Source organism: Schistocerca piceifrons, chromosome 2 (assembly GCF_021461385.2).
Source record: "Schistocerca piceifrons isolate TAMUIC-IGC-003096 chromosome 2, iqSchPice1.1, whole genome shotgun sequence".
Classification (NCBI taxonomy): Eukaryota; Metazoa; Arthropoda; class Insecta; order Orthoptera; family Acrididae; genus Schistocerca; species Schistocerca piceifrons.
The window spans coordinates 775,433,774-775,458,200 of NC_060139.1; the positions used below are offsets into that span (position 1 = coordinate 775,433,774).

The window sequence follows — 24,427 nt, forward strand, 5'->3', positions numbered from 1 at the left end:
TCGAATCCATGCCATGCCGTGCTGCAACACTTCTGCATGCTCACATGGGTGTACGCAATGTTAGACAGGTGTACCAGTTTCTTTGGCTCTTCAGTGTATGCCAACTTACGTACATTTCAAATCTCATTTCATTTAAACAAATAGTTTCTGAGCAATGGGTACAAACATTAGCATGGCCAATCATAGGAAATACACTTACTTCTGGGCCCCTTAAAGACTTCATAAAGGGAGATACTACTCACCGATTGCTTGGTGCATGTACAGACCAACCAAAATCAGCCATTTTTATTTTATCATCAGAAGTAAGGAGCAAATTTTCAGGCTTTATGTCACGATGAATCACTTTATTTTCATGGCAATATTGCAAAGCATTTGCAACCTGATACATGTATCTTGCTGCTCTGAAAATTGAGGAAAACCTTAAGGCATATCACAGGCCCAAGAAATGACACCACAAATCAAAATGAAATGTAATCATAATGTACTAGGGGGAAAAAAAAGAAGAAGAAAGAGAGAGAGAGAGAGAGAGAGAGAGAGAGAGAGAGAGAGCTGAACAAGGTGGAAATCAGCACTTAAGGGGGGTAGGACATCAAACGGGCCGACGTCGAGCAGGAGAGGCACCACACGACACTTTAATTTCCACTGTCTATAATTTTACAAATAAACTCATAAAACTTTGTCAACATGACCAGGAAGGATTCAGGATTCATACTCATAGCAATGGAAGTTCAAAAACATAACAAAATAAATTTTTTTACGTGTGAAATTTCATCATTTTATCACTTACTATTGGCTGCATTTGTTGCTATAGGTACACTTTTCTTCACAAGTAAGAGAGATTCTTCGATGAATTTTTCAAAGCATACAAACCATACTTACAAGTGTATGAAACTCAGAATTTATTTAATTAATGAAAAAAATGAGCTGTTGCATTTTAAACTTCATGTTTAGAAAAAAACTCAAATTTTATGGTTAATTATCTCAATTTTTAGCACAGTTTTTAATAGATTTGGAAAATTCTAGAGTTTCATATGCCTGTAAGTATGGTTTGTATGCTGTGCAAAATTCATCGAAGAATCTCCCTTACTTATGAAGAAAAGTGTACCTATAGCAACGAATGCAGCCAATAGTAAGTGAAAAAATGATGACATTTCACATGTAAAAAAAACATATTTTGTTATATTTTTGAACTTCCACTGCTATGAGCGTGAATCCTGAACCCTTCCTGGTCATGCCTGACAAAGTTTTATGAATTTGTAAAAGTACAGACAGTGGAAATTAAAATGTTCTGTGGTGCCTCTCCTGCTCCAAGTCAGCCAGTTTGACGTCCTACCCCCCTTAAGAAAATTGCTATAATCTGAAATGCTAGAGCAGATGTCTATTACGTCCCCAAGCTAGCATGTTTAGTTTTGTGTTTTGTAACTATCCAGCCTCCTCCCTCTGGTAAACGATTTTGATGATATAATAAGAAAAACAAATAATGACAGGAATAAAAGAGATGGGATGAGGTGGAGGGGGGGGCGGCAGAGAGAGAGAGAGAGAGAGAGAGAGAGAGAGAGAGAGAGAGAGAGAGAGAAGTGTTACATTACTCGAAGACTGAAATAAAACTTGTTCTGCAAAAACAAACTTACACAGGTTCAGCAAAGCGACCATTTGGGCTTGCATTAAGCACTTTGTACAATTCTCCTTTAGCAGCGAACTCTAAAATTAAATATATCTTCTTCTCATCATAAAAGTACGTGTAGAGTTGTAGGACATGCGGATGCCTGCAGAGGGAAAACAGAACATTACAATGAGCATTATGTGAAGTCAGTGCTTTTTCAGTTGCCTGTAGTACAAGATAACAATCATAGTAACTAATCTACTAGTTAAATAATTTCATTATGACAAAACAATTTGTGGAGTATTAATTATCAAGTTTATTCTTAAATTTGGAAACGTTAAAAACTATTGACTAGGAAATAAACAATGCCATATAGTTGAGGCACTGAATGTTTGAATGTCACGAAACCCAATGTTTTCAAAGTCTCAAGGATTCCCATATGAAGAATGTTCAGTGTTGTGAAACATTATCAAAGTGAAGCAACAAAACGAACAGCTGGAGTCCTAATTTGGAAAAAATCTGTATGATTCCTGATGTTATATTACACAGATACTTGGTAACTGTTACTGCCAACATTAGTTACATAACATTCTTATCAAAGAATGACAGATAACTACATCTGTAACGGACTGAACTTTGTTTCTTGCTGTGCAGCTAACTTTATTCTTCAAACTAAATAATCGTTAGTAATAAAAAGACTTCCTTTAAATGTTTTTATTCTTCTGATCTTTTAGGGATACTCAATTCTGTGTGTTATGTATGATGGCAGACCGATTCTGAACTTGCACCAGTGTGTTGGAGATAACAATAATGAATTTCCCCTTTCGTTTCGCCGAAAGCAAGGCTGTATCTCTCCACAACTTTTTTTATCAACGTGCTAACTCTTTCGGTTTATTTCATTTTTCTTTTGTTACTTAAGCAGGGAAGAACCTGCAAGCTATTTAAACTTAATAGAAACATCCACTGCCCCGAATGCAAAGTACGAGGGTGGATCAAATATAAACGCGATTTTATTTTTTATTTAAATTCATTTCTTTAAAAACTCAAGGCAATTATGATTTAGTTTTCCACATAGTCTCTTGCTTTGGAAATGCATTTATCCCAGCATATGGGCAGCTTTTTGATGCCTTCGTCATAAAAAGAACTGGGTCGTGTCATCAACCAGCTGCGCACGAAGTCTTCCACACACTCATCTTCAAATTGTCACGCTCTTAGAGGTCCTCTAAGCGGTCTGAATAAGCGAAAATCACATGACAATAAGTCCGGGCTGTAAAGAGGATGATCAAGTGTAGTCTAGTGCATTTCCTGTAGCTTGGAGACAGAGCTGCACTACGGGGTCGCACACTGTCGAATTAATCAGTCTCGTCTTTTGCGATGATATGCAACTCTCGCCTTGTTCAACAGTTTGCAGTAGTAAGCAGCATTGATTGTGCGTCACTCATGCAAAAGATCAATCAGCAAAGTGCCTCACTAATAATAATAAAAAAAAAAAAAAAACCAGTTGGAAGAACCTTGCCGACTGACAGACTAGTCTTTGCTTTCACTGGTTCACTGGTACTGCCTCCCTTTCCTCCGCCACTCCTTATTGGCTTTTTTGGATTCTGGAGTGTAGTGATTAACCCATGATTCGTCGCAGGTGACGATCCAACTCCAAAATACATCACCTTCTACAAACCTTGCTGTAAGCCTCCGACAGACATCCAAACGTCTCAACTTCAGATTTTCGGTCAAAAGTTTAGGGACCCGTCTGGAACACATTTTATGGAGCTGTAGGTCATTTGTGATGATTGCTTGACAGCTCCCATAAATGATTCCGACTTTTTGTGCAATTTCTGATACTATCGTTCGTCAATCGTCGTCAAAAATGTCTAACCGCACGAATGTTTTTGTCTGTAATGCTGGTCCATGGATGGTGATCGTGTTGCTGATATTCCACAAATTCTTGTCCTTCTTTGAACTTTTTATGCAGGCAAACACATGCATCCTTGATAATGTTTTATTACTGAACTGTGCAGTTAATCTTTGGCAAATTTCTGCCACTAACTCCTCCTTGAGCAAGAAATTCAAAATTATGCATTGTGCAAATGGACGGGTACACCTATTGCTCAGACACTGTGAGCGTTACTGACGAACCGGCAGGAAATATTTAACAGCATGCTCTCCTCACTTCTAATTGTCCCACCTAAGCATAGCAGAAGTGCGGCGCCAGTCCTACCAAATGTTGATGTTCAGGAGCAAAAATCCAATTTATATTTGATCCCACTTCACTTTCCCAGTGTAAGGCAGTGTTTTGGTATAATTGTCCGTCATTTGTGATGGACAACTCAAGCATGAATGGACAATTTGAGAATGAATCTCACTGTGTACCGTAATTCTTCAGCAATCAGCGAGGCATAGCGTAAATTGCATTTGTAAATTCTGCATGTTGTTCACATTTCACAAGTAATGTCTCCCACTGCACACTGAAACCAATGACAAGTTGTGCAGCACTCTGAATTCCCCCCCCCCCCCCCCCCCCCCCCCTGTTAATCCAACTTGATAAGGGTGCCAGACCATTACACATCACTGAAGACTTGGTCTAGTAAGTGAGTTGCACTTTCTTAAAATTATTCTGATAAACCTACTTCTGGTATCTGTTACCCCTACAGCTACATTTTTGCAGTCACTGCACTTTTAGTCTGTGGACAGATAATCATAGGTATTTGAATACTGTGCCCAATCCCAAAGACTGACTGCCTATCATGTAGTCCAAGATTTGAATTTACCTGTGGCTGGATGTGGGATTGCAGCCATACTTAAGTTTAAAGCTAGAATCTCTCACCCACACACACAATGCACAAACACTAAATTTATGTGTAATGAATGTACATATCTTCATTGTAAATAACTGCACACAAGATTTTTCACTGCAAGTAATACATCCACAAATGTGTATGCACACAATGTACTTGCAGTAGTGCCTAAGATATAAAAGGTAAAAAGGGAGAAATATAAAAATACATGAAGTTAATACAACTTTTATGGTCCCTTCTCTGGCAACCATGTTCCCTTCTTAAAATTAGACAATCAAAATTTGTCACGCAGTGCATTAACATTGGGAGCAATCCAGTGTCAAAAATTGATGTGCGCAGCCACTTCACCAGGAAAACAGATTCAGACATCAAAATGAGTGTTTTACCTTTAATAGATTAGTTACAGCTGTGAGAACTTTATGAAGATGAACATTTCTAAATGTATACCATGAAATTAAGATTCTTCTGTGTAGAGATTTCTGATGAAGGCATGTGACTTTCCAACTTGTTAAATTAGTTCTTTAGCAATTTAAAAATCAAATACGAGGTTTCTTCACCTATTTTTACCTATGTGAGTCAGCTGCCAGTCTTTACATTAAGCACTGATCATGAGCAAGTGTATTTTCATTTTATAGCAATGTCACTTCTCTGCAAAGAAATTTATGAAAGGATGCTACAACCATTATCCGCCACATTATTGATATACATCATGAACAGAGGAAACCTTCTCCCACTGTATTAAGCTATGTCAGATGTCGCCTTTGCTTGATTAAGACATGTCTAAGAGTAAATGTACTCTGAAGTGAGATTTCCAAGGTCTCTGAACAGACCTGCGCACAACGGTGCAGTTGCCTACTTACGTAATACTCATGCTCAGGTATGCCAGAAAAATACTTTGGTTATTTAAGCTGCACTGCCCAGAAGATAATTCTGGAAGCTAACAGGTGCTGAAAGCTTTTGTATTCAAGCCAACACAATGACTTCCAAATCTGATTTTTGCTGCACTCCCTTTCATTCTGTTCACCCCATATCAGCATGTTCTCCAGCTAGTTCACCATATAATTTTTCCATATGCCTTGTGGGTTAAAATATATTTTTAGAATTAGTAGGTAATTTTCGATGGTCAGAATTGAAGCTATGTGGATGGGTCATGTGTCATGCCTGGATTGCTCTGTCAGTAAGAGCATGCAGCACTGTAGTATAGGTTAGTAGCAATGTATGGTTGGGCCTAGTGATCCAGGGGTAAGGCATGTGCCTTCAAAACAAGCAGTCGTGGATCAAATTCCAGGAGGACCATAGACATCTTTGGTCTACCTTAGGCTTCACCTCTCAACAACATGAAGAGTCATCAGGAACAACCGGGTTTGGATTCCACTTTAAACTGATGGTCCCCTTTCCCATGTTGGGTAACTGATAAATTTGGGACACGCAAGTCACCAAATTGTTATCCAGCTGAAAGACTTGCACCCAGCCACTGAGTCATACAAAATGACTATTGTAATAATTAATTATACAGTTCTTTAAATTTGGCTGAACTGTTATACAAACAATCTACTGCCAATGGCTTCAAGTTGCTTCTGCAATTAACAAAACAGCTACACCCCATTTCGTTTATGTACAAAAATAAAATAATAGTGAAATATATTATGTTTTCAACCCTGTATTGGTTAGTTCAAGACAATCAGGTCATTTATTAAGTAGTAAGATACCTGTTGCTGTGAATCTGGTTCGTCACTAATAGCGTGTATGCTAAACTGGCATTCTGAGCTATCAGTCTTCTAACTGGTTTGATGTCGCCTGCCACAAATTCCTCTCCTGTGCCAACCTCTTCATCTCAGAGCAGCACTTGCAACCTATGAGTGTGATCAAAAATAAATTAAACTTTTGAAATAGCACGCCAACCAGCAGAGAGAGCACACTGCGGCTACTGTGCACACCTAGCAGCTGGTTTAGATAACGCAAGTGCCATTTGCCTCGTGTCACTCTGACAATTAGCAGACAAACATCAGCCGCTGAAGTAACCACATGTTTAGCCTGCCCATCAGGGTAGCACAATGAAGGAGCTCGAAGAACAATGTGTGTGTGTGTGTGTGTGTGTGTGTGTGTGTGTGTGTGTGTGTGTGTGTGTGTGTGTGTGCGCGCGCGCGCATTTCAAATGCTTAGCCAAGCATACGGGAAGGACGGTATGAGTCGCACGCAGTGCTGCGAGTGGTTTAAACATTTTCAACAGGGCAGAATGTCGGCCTCCTAGGACAGACAATGGCCATTTACGGAAATTGTCGTTTAGCTGTTTGGGAAGTTGCGGAGAAGGTGGGCATCACCGTAGGATTATGCCATCAAATTTTGAGTGATAAACTTGAGATGCATCGTGTGAGTGCAAAATTTGTACCGCGTTTGTTGACTGCAGATCAGAAACAGACCCACGTTGAAACGTGCGAGGAACTGCTTGCCACTGTTAATGACAATGAAAACTTTCTTAAGAACACAACAGATGATGAGACATGGGTGTATGGCTGTGATGCTAAAATGAAGATTCAGTCGTTGCAGTGGGTGGGCAAAGGTCACATCCCATATTCTCCTCTAACCCTTATTTCTACTCCTTCCCCTGCAACAGTATCCCCCTTTACTTTTGGAATTACCCGTTCAGTATTCTCATACACTACCTCTTCATCTTCAGCTTCTGGCATCAATACATGTACCTGAACCATTGTTGCTAGTGGTTCACAGTAACTCACTCTCTGCCCTATCTTCCTATTCATAATGAATCTTACTCCCTTTATCCATTTTCTGCTGCTATTGATAGTACACTATACTCATCTGACCAGAAATCTTGTCTTCTTTCCACTTTACTTCATGACCCCCACTATACCTAAATTGAGCATTAACATATCCCTTTCCAGATTTTATAGGTTCCGTACTACATTGAAACTTCTGACATTCCACATCTCAACTCTTATAAGGTTATCCTTTTGTTGGTTATTCAATTTTTTTCTTATGGTCACATCCTCCTTTGCAGTCCCATCCGAGAGACTCAAATAGGGGACCAGTCCAGAATCTTTTATCAATGGAGAGGTATCATCATTTTTCAATTAAAGGCCGCATGTCTTGTGGATACACTTTGTGTGTCTTTAATACAATGATTTCCACTGCCTTCTGCATCCTCACGCCATTGATCATTGCTGCTTCTTTTGCCTTTAGGGGCAGTTTCTCACCCCAATCGCAAGGAAGTGCCCTGACCCTCTGTCTGCTCCTGAAGAAGTTGCAGGGTTTGAACCTGGAATCAAGGATGTTTTGATTACAAATCAAAGAGGTTACGCCTACACCACAAGTCTCTCCCATTGTCGGCATGTAAACCTCTCAAATTAAGTATGAAACATTGAGACAGTATCTTTGATGCTTGCACTAGCAGAAGGCAGTTTCAGAAATTGAGTATGCTAGATTTTATTTAGAAAAAGAGTATTTGAAAATAAGTATAGGGATAATCTGTGGGGGCCAAAATGGGAAAATACAGGGGTGGTTCGAAACAATCTCTACCAAATGAGTCCAAAAGCACCTCGATGGCTAAGGTTGTGTGAGCACTGGTGCTGTGCAACAAGCATACTCCTCTCATCAGCATTTACCTTTTTTGCTTAAAATGCTCCTTTGAGTTTTTTTTATGGCCACACAATATCCTTGTTCATTGATGGTCTCCCCAAGGCAGAAATTCACCCAAAATGTTGCCTTTTCGGTCCCCAAACAGTGGTGCCTTTATTTGTGATGATTTGTCTTTTTGTTTCAGTTGTGTAATGAGCTGCCCGCATTTCATTTCCACAACAGAGCTCAGAAAATCCTCACCTTCCAATTGAAGCTGCTCAAGAGATTGGCGGGCACTACTGAACCAATTTTTCTTGTGCTACTGTGTCAGCTGTTTTGGGGTGCATCTTGCACACAGTTTCTAGTATCCCATCATTTCTATGGGTGTCTCCCATAAGAGAATTCTGGAGAGTTGGGGCAACATTGTAGAAGTTTCATCCACTGTCAATCGGCAGTCTTCACAGTTTCTTCAATATGATTTTGGATAGGGTCCACCTTTAGCAAAACACAATTTTGTTTTTTAAACCAAACCTGTTTCACTGCAGTTGCAGCATCTTCAGTGGGCTTTTATTTTATGGTTGTTAAAGGTCAAGATTGTTCTTTACTGTTTGTATACATGTAACTATTAGTTTTTAAATCATAATTACAGATATTTGAAAAAACATAACATTATGAATTCATACTTTTTTTACCACATGGTGGGGTTTTTCTGATGTACTGTGTTTCTACAGTGACTGTTTTGTTTCACAGTTTGTCATCTGCAACCACTTACACCTTAAAGTAGATAAATTGTTTAAGCCAAAATTACGATTTGAAAATTGTTATTTCTATACCTGAAATTAATTAATTCTCTGTCCAGCTGTAAAAACAAACATGGCAGACAGTGGAACAGTGAAGGTTTAAAAACAAGATGGCTAACAGTGGAACAGTTGAAGGTGTTTCTGGCAACTGTTCTGAATCTTTCAGAGGTGTGCATGCGTGCGTGTGTGGGGGGGGTGAGAGCTCTATAGGTTGGTCTTGCCTAATAATTCTTTCAGGACAGAGAGCAGAGTTCCATTGCAGACAGCTGCGTATTCATTTATCACTTGTTTTCCTTCCGCTATGACTTTTTTATCTGATAATATTCTTCAATTACTGGTTTTTGTGGGAGGCTGTTGCTGCATTTGAGAATTTTCAAATCAGTATTGACGTTTGTTGGGTTATGTTTCTTGTCCATAAGGTGTTCAGCAAATGTGGAATGACAGCTATTACTTTTTAATGCTCTTCTGTGTTCTGGGTTTCTGTTATTAAAGTTTCTGCTTGTCTGCCCTATATAAACTCATTTGCAGTCCTGACATGTTAGTTGGTAAATATCAGAAGTGTTGTGTTTGTCTCTGCTTGTGTTGGTTGTCCTTAGTTTTCCCTGTGTTGAGGTGTCTGTCCTGTAGGCTATTTTTACCCCTTGTTTTTTTGAGTATGTTGCCTATTCTGTGGACTGCTTTATTGTTTTAGGCGAGAGTGAACAACTTGTTTGTCATTGTGGTTGTTTCTTGTTCATGTGTGCTCATGTGTGTGTTCTGTGTGTTTTTAAGTTGATGAGGAGGCTTTTGTTTTTGTGTGATGGGAGTCCTTTTTAATTTTGTGGTTCAGTTTATCTATAGTGTTTGTGTCATATCCATTCTCTACTGCTATTTGTCTGATTGTCTTACCAGTTTCTTCAATTTTTCTGCACCAATTCTGCTCCTTTGTCATGAACATTTGTTCTGCCTCCACTCATCTCCCTTCACCACTTCAAAGCACTCTGTTCATAACACATTCACCGTAAACAGCTTTGATTCATGAAAAGAAGTTTGGTGGGTGTTATTCCTTCCTTGAGTAGGGAGTGGATTAAACCATGTGGCCAACTTGGTGGGACTTCTTACCAATATCATTCATGCAACTGGACACTACAACATGAGTTTATCTATTACATATTCCTGTGATGCTCGCTCTTCTCAGGGAATCCCGTCTACCACTAGTGTCACCAAAAAGCACAGCTCATGGTCACAGTACACACACTTTCTGAACACGTGTCTTACAACATTGTTATGTTCAATTTATATTCTTAACAATGGCAAAGAAAAGAAAGGATTTTAACAAACCACAATTACAAACACATCTGCAGCAAGCAAATGTTCAAAACTAACAGACTGTGAAACAATTTAAGTATGAGTGGTACTGTATGTACTTTGGCAATGATAATAACTTGTGTAAGAGATCAAGGAGCCATCTGAGCCGCTACAGACTACAAAATGGCACGTTACAACGTGAGTGTAGTAAACAATGTGCTGCTCAAACACTCCAGTTGCTGGACTGTATTATTGTGGGGGATACTGTAGTCATTTGGTTTGCATTGGTAATGAACAATGTCTGAAAAGTGGAAACATGGCGTACTGACAATATAGCAGAAACCAAAAAAATACACAATCCAAAAAATGCAGTATTAATACATAGAATCTGGCATTGATTTACAATGTGGGTGGAACTACTATCACATCCGAATAAACTAGTTCTGCAAGAAGATAATGGGATGATTTCTAAAATATTTACCTAACAATGTGACAGCCTTAATTCTGCCAATGGATCATGGCATCACTGCTGCCATGAAGAAAATTTGTACAGACAATCTGCAGCAAAAACTTATTGAGGAGGGCAGCAATCTTCAAACATGTTGGAAACAACTGACTGTGCTAGACACAATTTATCACATGACAAATGTAAAACCATAGCCAATTATGGAAGAGCATTAATACTAAAATTGATTAAGCAAGTGATTCTGGTGACAAAGAAGACTGCCCACATTAGCAACACTGCTGCAGTTTTGATAAGTACTCCAGGGTATGAAACTGTTGACAAAATAATCAAAATATCCATGGGTGTACTGCCGGTCTACAGTGTCAAATGGGCACAATATTTCGGCGATCATACATGTCGCCATCATCAGGTGAACTAACGGACCGAGCTCCTGTGAATGTGCCGGCACGGAGATCCGTATGCTTTGGCTGCTCAGAGGGAACTGGATTCGGTCACGGCGGCGGCCGATTTAAATACCCTCTGCCCGTGGCGCGCTCCCTCCACCGTCCGCGCCCCGCGCCATGGTCGCGCGGTGGAACAGATTGCGACGGCGTCTGAGATGACGTCGGTGTGATGGCTCTGTCCACCGTGGTCATCACAACTATACGTTTGCTCGATTTACTCTTGATTAACCCAATCGCTGCTTCCCAAGCCTTGCTAAGATTATAGCCACAGTCACGGTTTATGAGGTCGTCATTGGTGCGAATTTTGATGGCCTCTCTAACAACGCTGTCCCAGTATCTTGACGTCTGTACCAGAATTCTCGTGCGTTCGTACTCCACAGCGTGATTTTCCGACAAACAATGTTCAGCGACCGCCGACTTGCTCGGATACATCAGTCAAGTGTGCCTCTGGTGTTCACGGCATCAATCCTCGACGGTACGCATCGTCTGACCAATATACAATTTGCCACATTGACACAGAATCTGGTACACACCGGCCTTCCTCAAACCGAGGTCATCTTTGGCGCTCCCCACCAGTGCACGAGTTTTATTCGGAGGACAAAACACAGTTCCGACCCGGTGTTTCTTCAAAATTCGGGCGATTGTCCCCGAGAGTGCACCTGTATATGGAATAAACACAGTGCCTACCTCCTCCCTTGTGATTTCATCCATCTCCACAGGCTGTGCTGTAGTGGTTGGGCGGAGAGCACGTTGAATCTGCCACTCTGAGTACCCATTTTTTCGAAATACACTTCTGAGATGTTCCAATTCCTGGGGTAGACTCTCTGCATCAGAGATAGTGAGCGCCCTATGTACTGGAGTTTTAAGTACCCCATTCCTCTGCGAAGGGTGGTGGCAGCTGTCTGTGTGCAAATACAGATCAGTGTGAGCTGTCTTCCGATACACCCCATGACCTAGGGCGCCGTCAGCCCTTCTCTTGACCAAGACCCTTCACAGAGGAATGGGGTACTTAAAACTCTAGTACATAGGACGCGCACTCTCTCTGACGCAGAGTGTCTACCCCAGGAATTGGAACATCTCAGAAGTGTATTTCGAAAAAATGGGTACTCACGAGTGGCAGATTCAACGTGCTCTCCGCCCAACCACTACAGCACAACCTGTGGAGATGGATGGAATCACGAGGGAGGAGGTAGGCACTGTGTTTATTCCATATACAGGCGCACTCTCGGGGAAAATCGCCCACATTTTGAAGAAACACCAGGTCGGAACTGTGTTTTGTCCTCCAAATCAAACTTGTGCACTGGTGGGGAGCGCCAAAGATGACCTCGGTTTGAGGAAGGCCGGCGTGTACCAGATTCTGTGTCAATGTGGCAAGTCGTATATTGGTCAGACGATGCATACTGTCGAGGATCGATGCCGTGAACACCAGAGGCACACTCGACTGATGAATCCGAGCAAGTCGGCGGTCGCTGAACATTGTTTGTCGGAAAATCACGCTATGGTGTACGAACGCACGAGGATTCTCGTACAGACGTCGAGATACTGGGACAGCGTTGTTAGAGAGGCCATCGAAATTCGCACCAATGACGACCTCATAAACCGTGACTGTGGCTATAATCTTAGCAAGGCTTGGGAAGCAGTGATTGGGTTAATCAAGAGTAAATCGAGCAAACGTATAGTTGTGACGACCATTGCGGACAGAGCCATCACACCGACGTCATCTCAGACGCCGTCGCAATCTGTTCCACCGCGCGACCATGGCGCGGAGTGCGGACGGTGGAGGGAGCGTGCCGCGGGTATTTAAATTGGCCGCCGCCGCGACCGAATCCAGTTCCCTCTGAGCAGCCATAGCGTACGGATCTCTGTGCCAGCACATTCACAGGAGCTCAGTCCGTCAGTTCACCTGATGATGGCGACATGTATGATCGCTGAAATATTGTGCCTGTTTGACACTGTAGACCGGCAGTACACCCATGGATATTTTTATTATCAAATATGCCAGGAGAAACTCAAGAATCACATGTTGACAAAATGTTTCTGGATGGTTTGACATGGACTGCACAGAGCCAGGTCATGAGAAGTTGAGTGACAGTGCTATTGTTCAGAGAGTGCCAGGAAAATCCGAGGAGGTGAATGACAATGCCCATGACAATGACAATAAGATTTCTCTAATTCCAGAAACATATCAGTCATTCATCATCATTTCAAAGGGCTCAAGGGTTACTGGAGTACCTGGGACAGCAAGAAGATGGTGGACTGTTGCTCTTTCTGTGGATGTAAGTTTAGTTTGCATTTGAGGGATTTGGGGAATGATGTTGAGGCAAGGTTCGAGGTTAAGAAATTCTGAAAAATTAATAGGGTATTATTTGAGGGCAGTGGGGGTGGTATCACTGTTGGCTTCAGTTGCCACAGACTGCAATCATGTGTGCGAGTTGTGTGTGTGTGTGTGTGTGTGTGTGTGTGTGTGTGTGTGTGTGTGTGTGTGTGTGAGAGAGAGAGAGAGAGAGAGAGAGAGAGAGAGAGAGAGAGAGAGAGAGAGAGAGAGAGAGAGAGTCTTCTATTTTTGACGAAGGCCTTGTTGGCCAAAAGCTTACTTGTGACAGGCTTTTTGTTGTGCCTATCTGCAACGCAACATCCCCGCTATTTGCTGAGTAGCAACTTTCCTTTTCATAATATTGTTGTAATTAATTTTTGTTTTTGACCATCTTCCACATATTAATAAGTACTTTAATTGTGGGTTACCCACAGAATTCATTTATCTGTGGTTTTCAAGTCCCCAATTAGATAATCGTGAGTACACTGTATTTAATAAAAAACTATCCACCTTTTTGGAATTTATAGCTCATCAGAAAGGTTAGAAGACTTATTATTCATAATGCAATTTGAAATGGTTTTATCACATCAGGCATAAAGGCATTCGCTGATTTTCAATTTATATTCTAAGTAAGCTTCAGACTTTCTGTGCAGTTTATCATCATTTTTGCCAAACCAAAATCTCAGGATATTGAAGGTGTGTCGAGTTGTTCTTACACAGTGTCTTCAATTTGTATTTCAAGCTCCTAATGAAGGAGTGTAGTGGGAACTGGAAGCTATCTGAATGTGGATTAGGTCACATAGCAGATGGAAAATTAGGGATGTATTGAACTGTCCCTCTTTTCTTGACTGAGAATCCTCCTTTACAGGTGGTGTTAAGCAGAGGTAGCAGCTATCTGTGTGGTTTGCCGGCTCCTGCCAAACCATATGCACGACAACTCTTAACTGAACAAGAGTTACAACACATATGCAGAACTCACGACTTCTTATGGTCTCCTACCATCATAGCAAAACAAAACAAATTGGCAGTCCTCTTAAGAGGCATCAGATTGTTGTTCTGTGGCAAAATGTTATTTCACCACAAATTTAACAAAACCTAATCACTGATTTTACATATTTTTGTAGCATTTTGATTTAACAAACTTTACACTCAAAAGAATTCTAAAACTAGAAATCACAACACAAAAAATTAAACTCACAGTTACAGCCAACAGTAATAATATTTATCCCCTACAAACAGTTGCAGTACTTTTTTTCACGTAACAGTTGTGACAACTTCATAATCAAACTTACCCTCCAAATTAAATTTGTAGATAACAAAAAATGACATATCACTTTATCTCCAAAGCATTTTACGGTGATTTTTTAATTCGGCAAGGGTAAATACATAAGAACAAGCAATTTTTGATCCCCAAACATTTTCATTTTCATTTTTGTGCTGTTTGAGGCTTTCACAGCGCTACATCTGATTGAGAGGTTCCCGGGAATTACGCCAGATAATACTGTAAAAACCGCACAATATTTCAGCGAGACAAGATAGCGGGCGGCTGTCTCCCTGAAATATTGTGCGGTTTTTACAGTATTACCTGGCGTAATTCCCGGGAACCCACCAAGCATTTTCATTGTTGAGTGATGTTATTTAAATACGATTTTCATTAAATCTGTCTAAAATTTATCAGTGAAATATGATGACACCAGAAGTAGGTACATGCAAAGATGTGACACCTGATCATTACTGTATCACCTGTCATTAAATAGTTAATTGTCTAATATTTGTTTATTACAGTTTTCCTTGCCCTAACAAAACTTCTTTATTTGCCATAGTGCCAACACAAACATGCCACTAAAATGTTCAAGACGTCACACACTTTGAAAAAACATATTGGGCTTCTCTGTACCTTGTACAGTTGCCATGATACGAATGGGTAAGTAAAATATATGCTCTCATTACCTTTATGGCAGAAGTCCCGGTCACACCAAAGTTTGATATTTCTGTGTGATAGCTCTCATCTACCTGACTAGCATGGGACACATTGGCTTTGCATTGGCAGTTTCAAGCAGCCATACCACACACCATCTACTGCCAAGCGCACCAAGACTTCTACATCTACATATACTTGTTTACTCTGCTATTCACAATTAAGTGCCTCGCAGAGGGTTCAATCAACCACCTTCAAACTGTCTCTCTACCATTCCACTCTTGAATGGCGCATGGGAAAAACAAGCACTTAAATTTTTCTGTGCAAGCCCTGATTTATTTTTGCGTGATGATCATTTCTCCCTATGTAGGTGGGTGCCAACAGAATTTTTTCGCAATCGGAGGAGAAAACTGGTGATTGAAATTTCATGATAAAATCCCATCGCAAAGATAAACGCCTTTGTTTTAATGATCGCCACTCCAATTCACTTATCACTTCTGCGGCACCATCTCCCCTATTTCATGATAATACAAAGCGAGTCGCCCTTCTTTGAACTTCTTCAATACCATCCGTCAGTCCCCCCAGATATGGATCCCACACTGCACAGCAATACTCCAGAATAGGGTGGACAAGTGTAGTGTAAGCAGTCTTTTTAGTAGATCTGTTGCACCTTCTAAGTGTTCTGCCAATGAAATGCATTCTTTTGTTTGCTCTACCCACAACATTATCTATGGGATTATTCCCATTTAGGTTATTTGTAATTGTAATCCCTACGTGTTCAGTTGACTTTACAGACTTCAGATTCGTGCGACTTAAAGCATAATCGAAATTTAGAGGATTTCTTTTAGTACTCATGTGAATAACTTCACACTTTCTTCATTTAGGGTCAATTGCCACTTTTCGCACCACACACATCTTATCTAATTAATTTTGCAATTCGTTTTGGTCATCTGATGACTTCACAAGATGGTACACGACAGCATCATCAAAAATAATCTAAGAGGGCTACTCAGATTGTCTCCTATGTGGTTAATGTACATCAGGGACAATAGAAGGCCTGTAACACTTCCTTGGGGAATGCCGGACATTGATTCTGTTTTACTCAACGACTTTCCGTCTATTACTACTTGACTTTTTGTTGGGTTACAGGCATTTCCCCACAAAAGTCACGTTTTCAGTTTGGGTCTTTGTTCATAATGAAGACTCATTCAGACACCAAGAAATGTATGTTATTTCAAAATGTAAAAAAATGAATCAAACTAAGGCAACGCTGTTTTCAATTACTGCTGTTTTCCTGAATGCTAAGAAACACATGAATCTCATCTAACAATTTTTTTGGTTCAAAGCTATTAAAGTTGGCAGAATTTACCACATCAACTGCACAAATCAACATACAACAGCTTTGTCTTACGATTTCATTTATATTTTGCTGAGCTTTCTTTCCAATCAATCTATTACACTATACATTCCTGTCTTCATTAAATGTGGTCGACTTCATACAAGTCTGATGTTCACTGATTCAACTTCATTACCTGCAGGGTCATAATTTTCATGTGATATGAATAATCTCACAGTGCAATTTTATTCTAATCTGTACCATGTTATGTCTTGATCTTAATGTGTCTAATTTATCTTAACAGTAATACCGATTACAGTATGAAGGGACACACCAATGGATTAACCAATCATCCCTTAGCTGTTACACGAGGGAGGTATCATATACCACTACTGAAAATACATGCAAAATCAAGGACTATACCTAACTGAACACTCAAAAGAAATTTGATTACATACTCGCTGTAAAAATCTCAACATATCAAGCACATCTACAGGGAGGAAATACAGCAGGAACTAAAGAAGTTATCTGAACTTTAAAACAGAAAAAAATAATTAGGTCGTCATTCGCATTTCTACTCAAATGCCACGACTATTCTGTCATACTGTCATCATTAAAATTCTTCACCACCTGAAGACACTGACAACAAATCGCATCACAGGTGGGCCAGCCAGCAGTCTGATTACAGTTACTTGTTGGTAGACACTTCACGTGTTTGAACTGATTTCCTGCAGAGCACTCTGTGTCACGACCAAACTTTTCTACAATTCCAAACTGTCACAATTCGTCAGTTCACTTCTTATTCCCTGCCCAGCTTTGTTTCTTGACATATTTGAAATTTTGGATCCCGATTCCTGGGTTTCACTTCTTCCACATTTCATCAGTAATGATAACACACACAAAAATGCTAAAAAAAATATCACAACAATGCTAACAAAATACACACCTCTCATACAGAGTACTACCAAACACTATTGTATTTTTTCGCACAATACGATCTGATGTCACATATACCACACACCACCACAGAGATCAGCCTACATCTGATAAGTTTTGTACGTGAGGCCGAACTTTTTGAAGACAGCAATTCATTGTCGCGACTGGTTCCAGAAAGTCGTAAATGTAACAACGTAGTGGTTAAGATGCGTTCCTGCTGTGTAGAAGGTCATTGGTTTGAATCTCAGTCACAGGCTTTGAAATTTTTTATTTCTCAAACTTTCAAAATGGTTAAGCAATGGCAATGCCAGGCAGGAATATCAACAATGTAGGAAATGACAGATTGCTACTTACAATAAACAAGATGTATTAAGTTGCAGACAGGCACAATTAAGACATTTACATGAAGCTTGACCACAGCCTTCTTCAGCAAAAGAGAAACACGCACCTCATGCATACTTGACTGCGAACTCAATCATCTCAGCCTAAGATACTGGCGTCGGCGATCATGTGTGCGTGAGGTGTGCTTGCTTGTGTGTGTTTCTCTTTTGCTGAAGAAGGCTGCAGCCAAAAGCTTTATGTAAATGTCTTAACTGTGCCTGTCTGCAACTTAATGCATCTTCTTTATGGTAAGCAGCAATCTGTCTTTTCCTACATTATCAAAATGATTAATATTTTTATTCAATAAACTGGTTTAAATGTAACTTCTTATTTCTAATACTTTGCCACATCATTTTTATTATTGTACTGACTTTCATTTGTGCTTATATTTTCTTCCTGTCATTCTTTTTTCCATTTGAAATCTGCATGTCATTTATAACCTGTAATGATGACTCCTCATCAGTTGGTAATGTGGCACCTCGTGTAGCCAGTGTGAGGATAGTTTTAGGTAACCAATGAAAGTGAGGAGTTTACTCGTAAAGGTTAGCTTCAACTGTCGAGGTAAAGCAAGCATGGTTACCAGTTCAGCCGCAGGCTGCTAACTGCTGCTTTCTCAGATACACTGCATATACAAAGTTTTGGTTAGGTCAGGACGCGAGCTAAAATCCTGGGCTACAAAATGCAGCATCTGTTGCAGTTCAGTCATTGGCCACAAAATCCTGGGCTACAAAATGCAGCATCTGTTGCAGTTCAGTCACTGGCCACTAAAAATTAACTGCAGACAGAGTAGCTCGCATTCAAGTCATATTGGCACCCCATACAGCCACTTCAAACATTGCCTCGGGTTATGCCCTAAGCAACAACACTTATTAAGTGACCGTGCAGTATGTGCGTCACCTACATCCAAGTTTCAGCCTGCAGCCAAAGTGGCAACACTGCAGAAAGTGACAGACATCAACCAACAAGTAGTTTTAGTCTGACAATAGGAATTGTGAAGGATGAATATGGTATACATGTTGTCAACTCAATGTAACATTGAAAGAACAGTTACTCCCTCACTTTGAGATGGCTGCAGCAATCTCTCCTGACTGAAGTGGTTGGTTGGTTTAAAAGGGGGTGAAAGGGACCAAACTGTGAGTACACTGGTCCCTTGTTCCCAGCAGAACAGTTACCGAAGGGAAAGGAGAAAACAAATAAGACGTACAGCACTATAACAGGAGAAAGGAAGAACCAGAAGAATAACAGGACAAGAAAACCACAGAGAGACGCAAGAAACAGGGAGAAGAGATTAAAAACAAGAAAGCAGATTACCATGACTGGCTGACCATGAGAATAAAAAAGAAGCCAGCCACTCTGCAACACATTAAAACCTCCATCCTAAAAGCTCTAGGGTGAAGGACACAGAGGGACAAAGGATATGCGCTAAAACTCAGATCAAATGATAAAACCCAACCTCACGAATAAAACGTAAAACTAAAGCTGCTGTTGACGCATTGTCACCCAACACCGAAGAGAGGGAGATGGAAAAGTTAAAAGTCCGCCGCAGAGCGGTGGAAAGTGGGCAGTCCAGCAAGAGGTGGACGACTGTCATTTGGGAGCCACAGTGACACTAACGTGGGTCCTCACAACAGAGGAGGTAACCACGTGCGAGCCACGTATGGCCAATGCAGAGCTGACAAAGGACAACTGATTCCCTGCGAGAAGCCTACAGGGAAGACTTACACACATTCACAGTCCCTTTAATGACATGCAGTTTGTTGTGAGTACTGTTATGCCACTCCGTCTCCCGAAGCCGAAAAACCTTGCGGCGTAAGACAGAACACAGGTCACTTTCAGAGGTGCCCATCTCCAAGAGCAATTTCCACATAGCCTGTTTGGCCAGCCTGTCAGCAAGATCGTTGCCTGGGATTCCGACGTGTCCTGGGGTCCACACAAACACCACTGAACGACTGGACCATTTCAGGGCAGAGATTGACTCCTGGATGTTCTCCAGTAAACGATGGTGAGGGTAGCACTGGTTGATAGCTCGTAGGCTGCTCAGGGAGTCAGAACAAAGGAGAAACAACTCACCAGAATAGGAACAGATGTACTGAAGTGCACAAGATATGGCTACAAGCTCTACAGTGAATACACCGCAGAAAGCAGGCAAGGAATGCTGTTCAATATGGCCTCTGTGGACATAGGCAAAGCCAACATTACCATCAGCCATCGAGCCATCAGTGTAAACAACTTCAGAGCCCCGGAATACATGAAGAATTGAGAGGAAGTGACAGTGGAGAAAGGCGGAGTTAATTGAGTCCTTACGATCATGGAAAAGGTCCAGACGAAGCTTCGGCCAAGGTGTACATCATGAAGGTGTACACGAATGGACCTCAAGTAGAGGTGCTAAAGGGAAGGACTCCTGTTCAGAGAGAAGGGATCGCACACAAACCACAATTGTGAGCCCTGATTTGGGCCGTCGATGTGGGAGATAAACAGCCGCAGGTGGGAAAAGGAGAGAGTAATTCGAATGCTCAAGAGAACTATGAATGTGTGCAACATAACTGGCGAGCAGTTGCGCATGTCGGAACCGCAAAGGAGGACCTCCGGCCTCCACCAGAACACTGGTCACAGGACTCATTTTAAAAGCTCCCATCGCTAGGCAAATGCCACAGTGGTGCAGTGGGTCGAGTAAACACAATGCTGAGTGCGCTGCCGAACTGTAAACCAGACTCCCATTGTCAAGGTGGGATTGAACAAGGGTTCTGTAGAGCGGCAACAGTGTACAGCGATCTGCACCCCAGTAGGTGTTGCTCAGGCAGCAGAGAGCATTGAGGTGCTGCCAGCAATCCCGCTTAAGCTGACGAAGGTGAGGTATCCAAGTCAATCAGGCATCAAAAACCAGTCCTAAGAATCAATATGTCTCCACTACAGTGAATGGATCACTATTAAGATAAAGGTCAGGTTCTGGATGAACGGTACGACGCTGACAGAAGTGCATGACACACGACTTCGTGGCTGAAAACAGGAAGCCGTGGGCTAGAGCCCATGACTGCATCTGACTGCATCTTGTGAATCGCTCCCTGTAGGCATCACTCAGCAACTCTAGTACTGGAGGAGCAATACGAAATGCATAAGTCTCCTGCATACAGAGAAGGGGAGACGGACGACCCTACAGCTGCTGCTACACTGTTAATGGCTACTAAATACAGAGCCCTACGGAATGCCATTCTCCCAAATACAGGGGAGGGGGAGCTATAGGAGGCACCAACTTCGACACGGAAAGTACGGAACGACAGGAAGTTTTGGATAAAATCTGAAGCGGGCCCCAGAGACCCCACTCATACAATGTGCCAAGGATATGATGTCGCCAGGTTGCTTTGTATGCTTTACACAAGTCAAAAAAAGACGGCAACCAGGTGTTGGCATCTGGAAAAGGCTGTTCGGATGGCAGGCTCGAGGGACACAAGATTATCAGTGGTAGAGCAACCCTGGTGGAAGCCACCCTGACATGGAGCCAGGAGGCCACATGACTCCAGGACCCAACACTACCACTGACACACACCATACGTTTCAGCAGCTTACAGAGAACGTTGGAGAGGCTGATGGGCTGATAGCTATCCACATCAAGTGGATTTTAACCGGGTTTTAGCACCGGAATGATGGTGCTCTCCCGCCACTCTGACGGAAAGATGCCACTGCACCAGATCCGGTTGAAGGTGACGAGGAGATATCACTTGTAGTCAGACGACAGATGTTTGATCATCTGACTGTGGATCCGATCTGGCCCAGGAGCTGTGTCGGGGCAATGTGCAAGGGTGCTGAGGAGGTCCCACTCTGGAAATGGGGCATTATAGGGTTCACTGTGGCGTGTAGTGAACAAGAGGACTTTCCTTTCCATCTGCCGTTTGAGAGTTCAAAACGCTGGGGGGTAGTTCTCCAATGCAGAGGGTCAAGCATAGTGCTCAGCAAAGTCCACGGCAATTGCTTTTGCGTCGGTAGAGAACATGCCATTGATGTTAACACCAGGGACACCTGTTGGGGTCTGGAACCCAAAAAGACATCCGATCCTCTTTCAGACTTGGGTTAGGTGACGTATGGCACCCAATGGTTGACATGTACCTCTCCCAACACTCCTGTTTCCATCATTTTATAAGCAGGTGAATGTGGCCACAGAGCCACTTAAAGCTATTACGTGCTCTAGGGAAGGGTGCCGCTTATGTCGCTGTAGACCTCGCCAACGCTCTTCAATTGCCTCAGCACCTTCCAGCAACCACCAAGGGACTGTCTTTCGGCGGCGAGAGGGGGGGGGGGGGCACCATAGAAATCGCACTTTCTGCTGCAGAAATTATCGTTGTAGTGACCTGCTCAATCTCAATCACAACATCAATGGCACCACATGGGGGAGATTCAACAGTGACAGCAGAGGTGAATGCTACCCAGTCACCCTCGTTTAAAGCCCATCCGGGTAGACGTTCGTGGGCATGACACCGAGGGAGTGACAGGAATATGGGGAAGTGGTCAGTACCACACAGGTAGTCATGTGCTCTCCAGTGGACAGATGGGAGAAGTCCCGGGCTACAAATTGATAAATCAATGGCCGAGTAACTACCATGAGCCACAGTATTTAAGAGGTAGAGGTCGAGTTGGGACAGTAAATTTTCGACATCTCTGCCATGGCCAATAAGCATAGTGCTGCCCCACAAGGGGTTATGGATAGGTTTAGGGAGTTCATCAATCAATGCAGCCAATACATTCAGGGGTACCGCAACATCTGGAGGGAGATATACATTTCAGACAGTTATTTCCTGCGTCGTCCATATCCTGATAGCCACAGCTTCAAAATAATTTTGAAGGGGCACAGGTTCACTACAAACTGAGTTCAGGACATAAATGCAAACTCCACCTGACACTATTATATTCGCTACAGTTCTTGTAATATCCCCTGTAGCCATGAAGGGCATTGCCGGGAACCAGGTTTCCTGGAGGGCAATACAGAAAGCAGGTATAAAGCTTAACAGTTGCTGTAGCTCAGCCAGGTGGTGGAAAAAACTGCCGCAATTCCACTGGAGGATGACGTGATCGTGAAACTGGGAAGGCATGAAACACTCATGAGGCAGTCTATGCCTGAGGGTGATCTGCTGCCACCGACTTATTTCCTGAACATGCTATATTCATTGTGTCTGAAGGTCTGGCGAGATCTAGGTCCTCAGCAAATGCCAGAATATTCACCTCATCCTCGGACACAAAGCTTGTAGGCAGCAGTGGTGTGGGTGCCACTGCAGTTCCCTTGGTCTTGGGGTCTTCTTTCTGGATTTCTCTCACTGATCCTTGGGTTTCTCTGGTTGCGAGGGCTTCACTGATTCAGTCTCCAGGACTGAGGATGATCGTGAAGCCCTACAACCAGCTGCTTTTGGGCTCTTCAGCCTCTGGCGGGTGTCATGTTTCTACAAGCAGAAACCTGGGAAGGGAGTGACTTGAGGGACCCCTTCCTAGCGAGAGGAGCCAAAGACAACTTACGCTTCTCCAGCTGAGAAGTGGGGACTGGTGTCCCCGATGGTTGGGGGGAGAACAGTGCTCCCAATGTAGGTGATGCTGGAGCAACAGTGAGGGAAGTGCCCTCCAACATCAGGGGGGCAGGTGTGTAGTCCCAGCTCTGAGAGCCAACTGGAATTCGCAGAACTTATGGGGCTACCACTGTTCTCGAAGCAGTGGCATAAGAGGACGTAATAGCCACAGGATGTAGGCTCTCAAATTTCCTCTCGGCCTCAGTGAAGGTCAGTCAGTCCAGGGCCTTGTATTCCACGATTTTCCTTTCTTGCTGTAAAATCCTACAGTCTGGTGAGCAAGGAGAATCGTGCTCTCGGCAGTTGACGCCCCAGGGTGATGGACATCTACTCCTTGGCATACGTGGGGAGTTAATGGTGCAGGCATCAGCAGAGTGATCCCTGTGTAGTCACAGGGCTACAATCAACAGGGTACATGAGGGCCCCACCACAATGGACAGCCTACCGTGCTGGATACGGGGGTGCAAAGAATTCCATAGTCATCATTGGAGCAGAAAACGACACTGCATAGCGGGTGGAGGAAAATGCACCCAGGAAGGTGTCCTCGCTCAAGAAATGGACGATGAGTGGGACTGCAATGCCACAACAAGAAAGTGGGCTACAGATCTCAATGCACAATGGACACAATGCACCATTTAAGATGCCTTTCCCGAATAGGCTCGCTCTTTGGGAAAATTTTGAAAAATGGAGGTCAGACCCTACAGGGGACCATCACATAAAGGCTGAAAGGTGTGACTCCTTTTAGTCACCTCTTATGGCAGGCAGGAATACCTCGGGCCTATTCTAACTCCCGGGCCCACAGGGATGGGGTGGGGACTGAAATGGTTCGACAATGCCTCCTGGACAATGAAACACAACAGACCACCAGCAAAGAGATAGTATCAGTGACAGAAAGACACCAGTAACCAGATGAGAATTCATGACAAATTCATGATCAAAGCAGTTGAGGATGACCTTATGTCGGTACTTCAGAAAGCATTACACCTTCCTCTTAACTCCAACTTCATTACCAATTTTTAATAGCAGCATTGT

The 24,427-nt window shown here is 42.4% G+C and overlaps 1 protein-coding gene across 3 annotated transcripts in view; it reads right to left on the reverse strand.

Moving 5' to 3' along the window:
* LOC124777817 (aurora kinase C-like) overlaps positions 1-24,427 on the reverse strand; it is a 135,506-nt gene that overhangs the window by 84,593 nt on the left and 26,486 nt on the right. For 2 of the 3 annotated variants that reach the window (XM_047253339.1, XM_047253338.1), the window contains exons 4-5: positions 1,632-1,766; positions 243-401 (exon numbers count right to left, since the gene is read on the reverse strand). In XM_047253339.1, coding sequence (XP_047109295.1) covers positions 243-401; positions 1,632-1,766 — 294 coding nt within the window. The remainder of the gene's footprint in view (positions 1-242; positions 402-1,631; positions 1,767-24,427) is intronic. The other variant, XM_047253340.1, reaches the window with a different exon arrangement.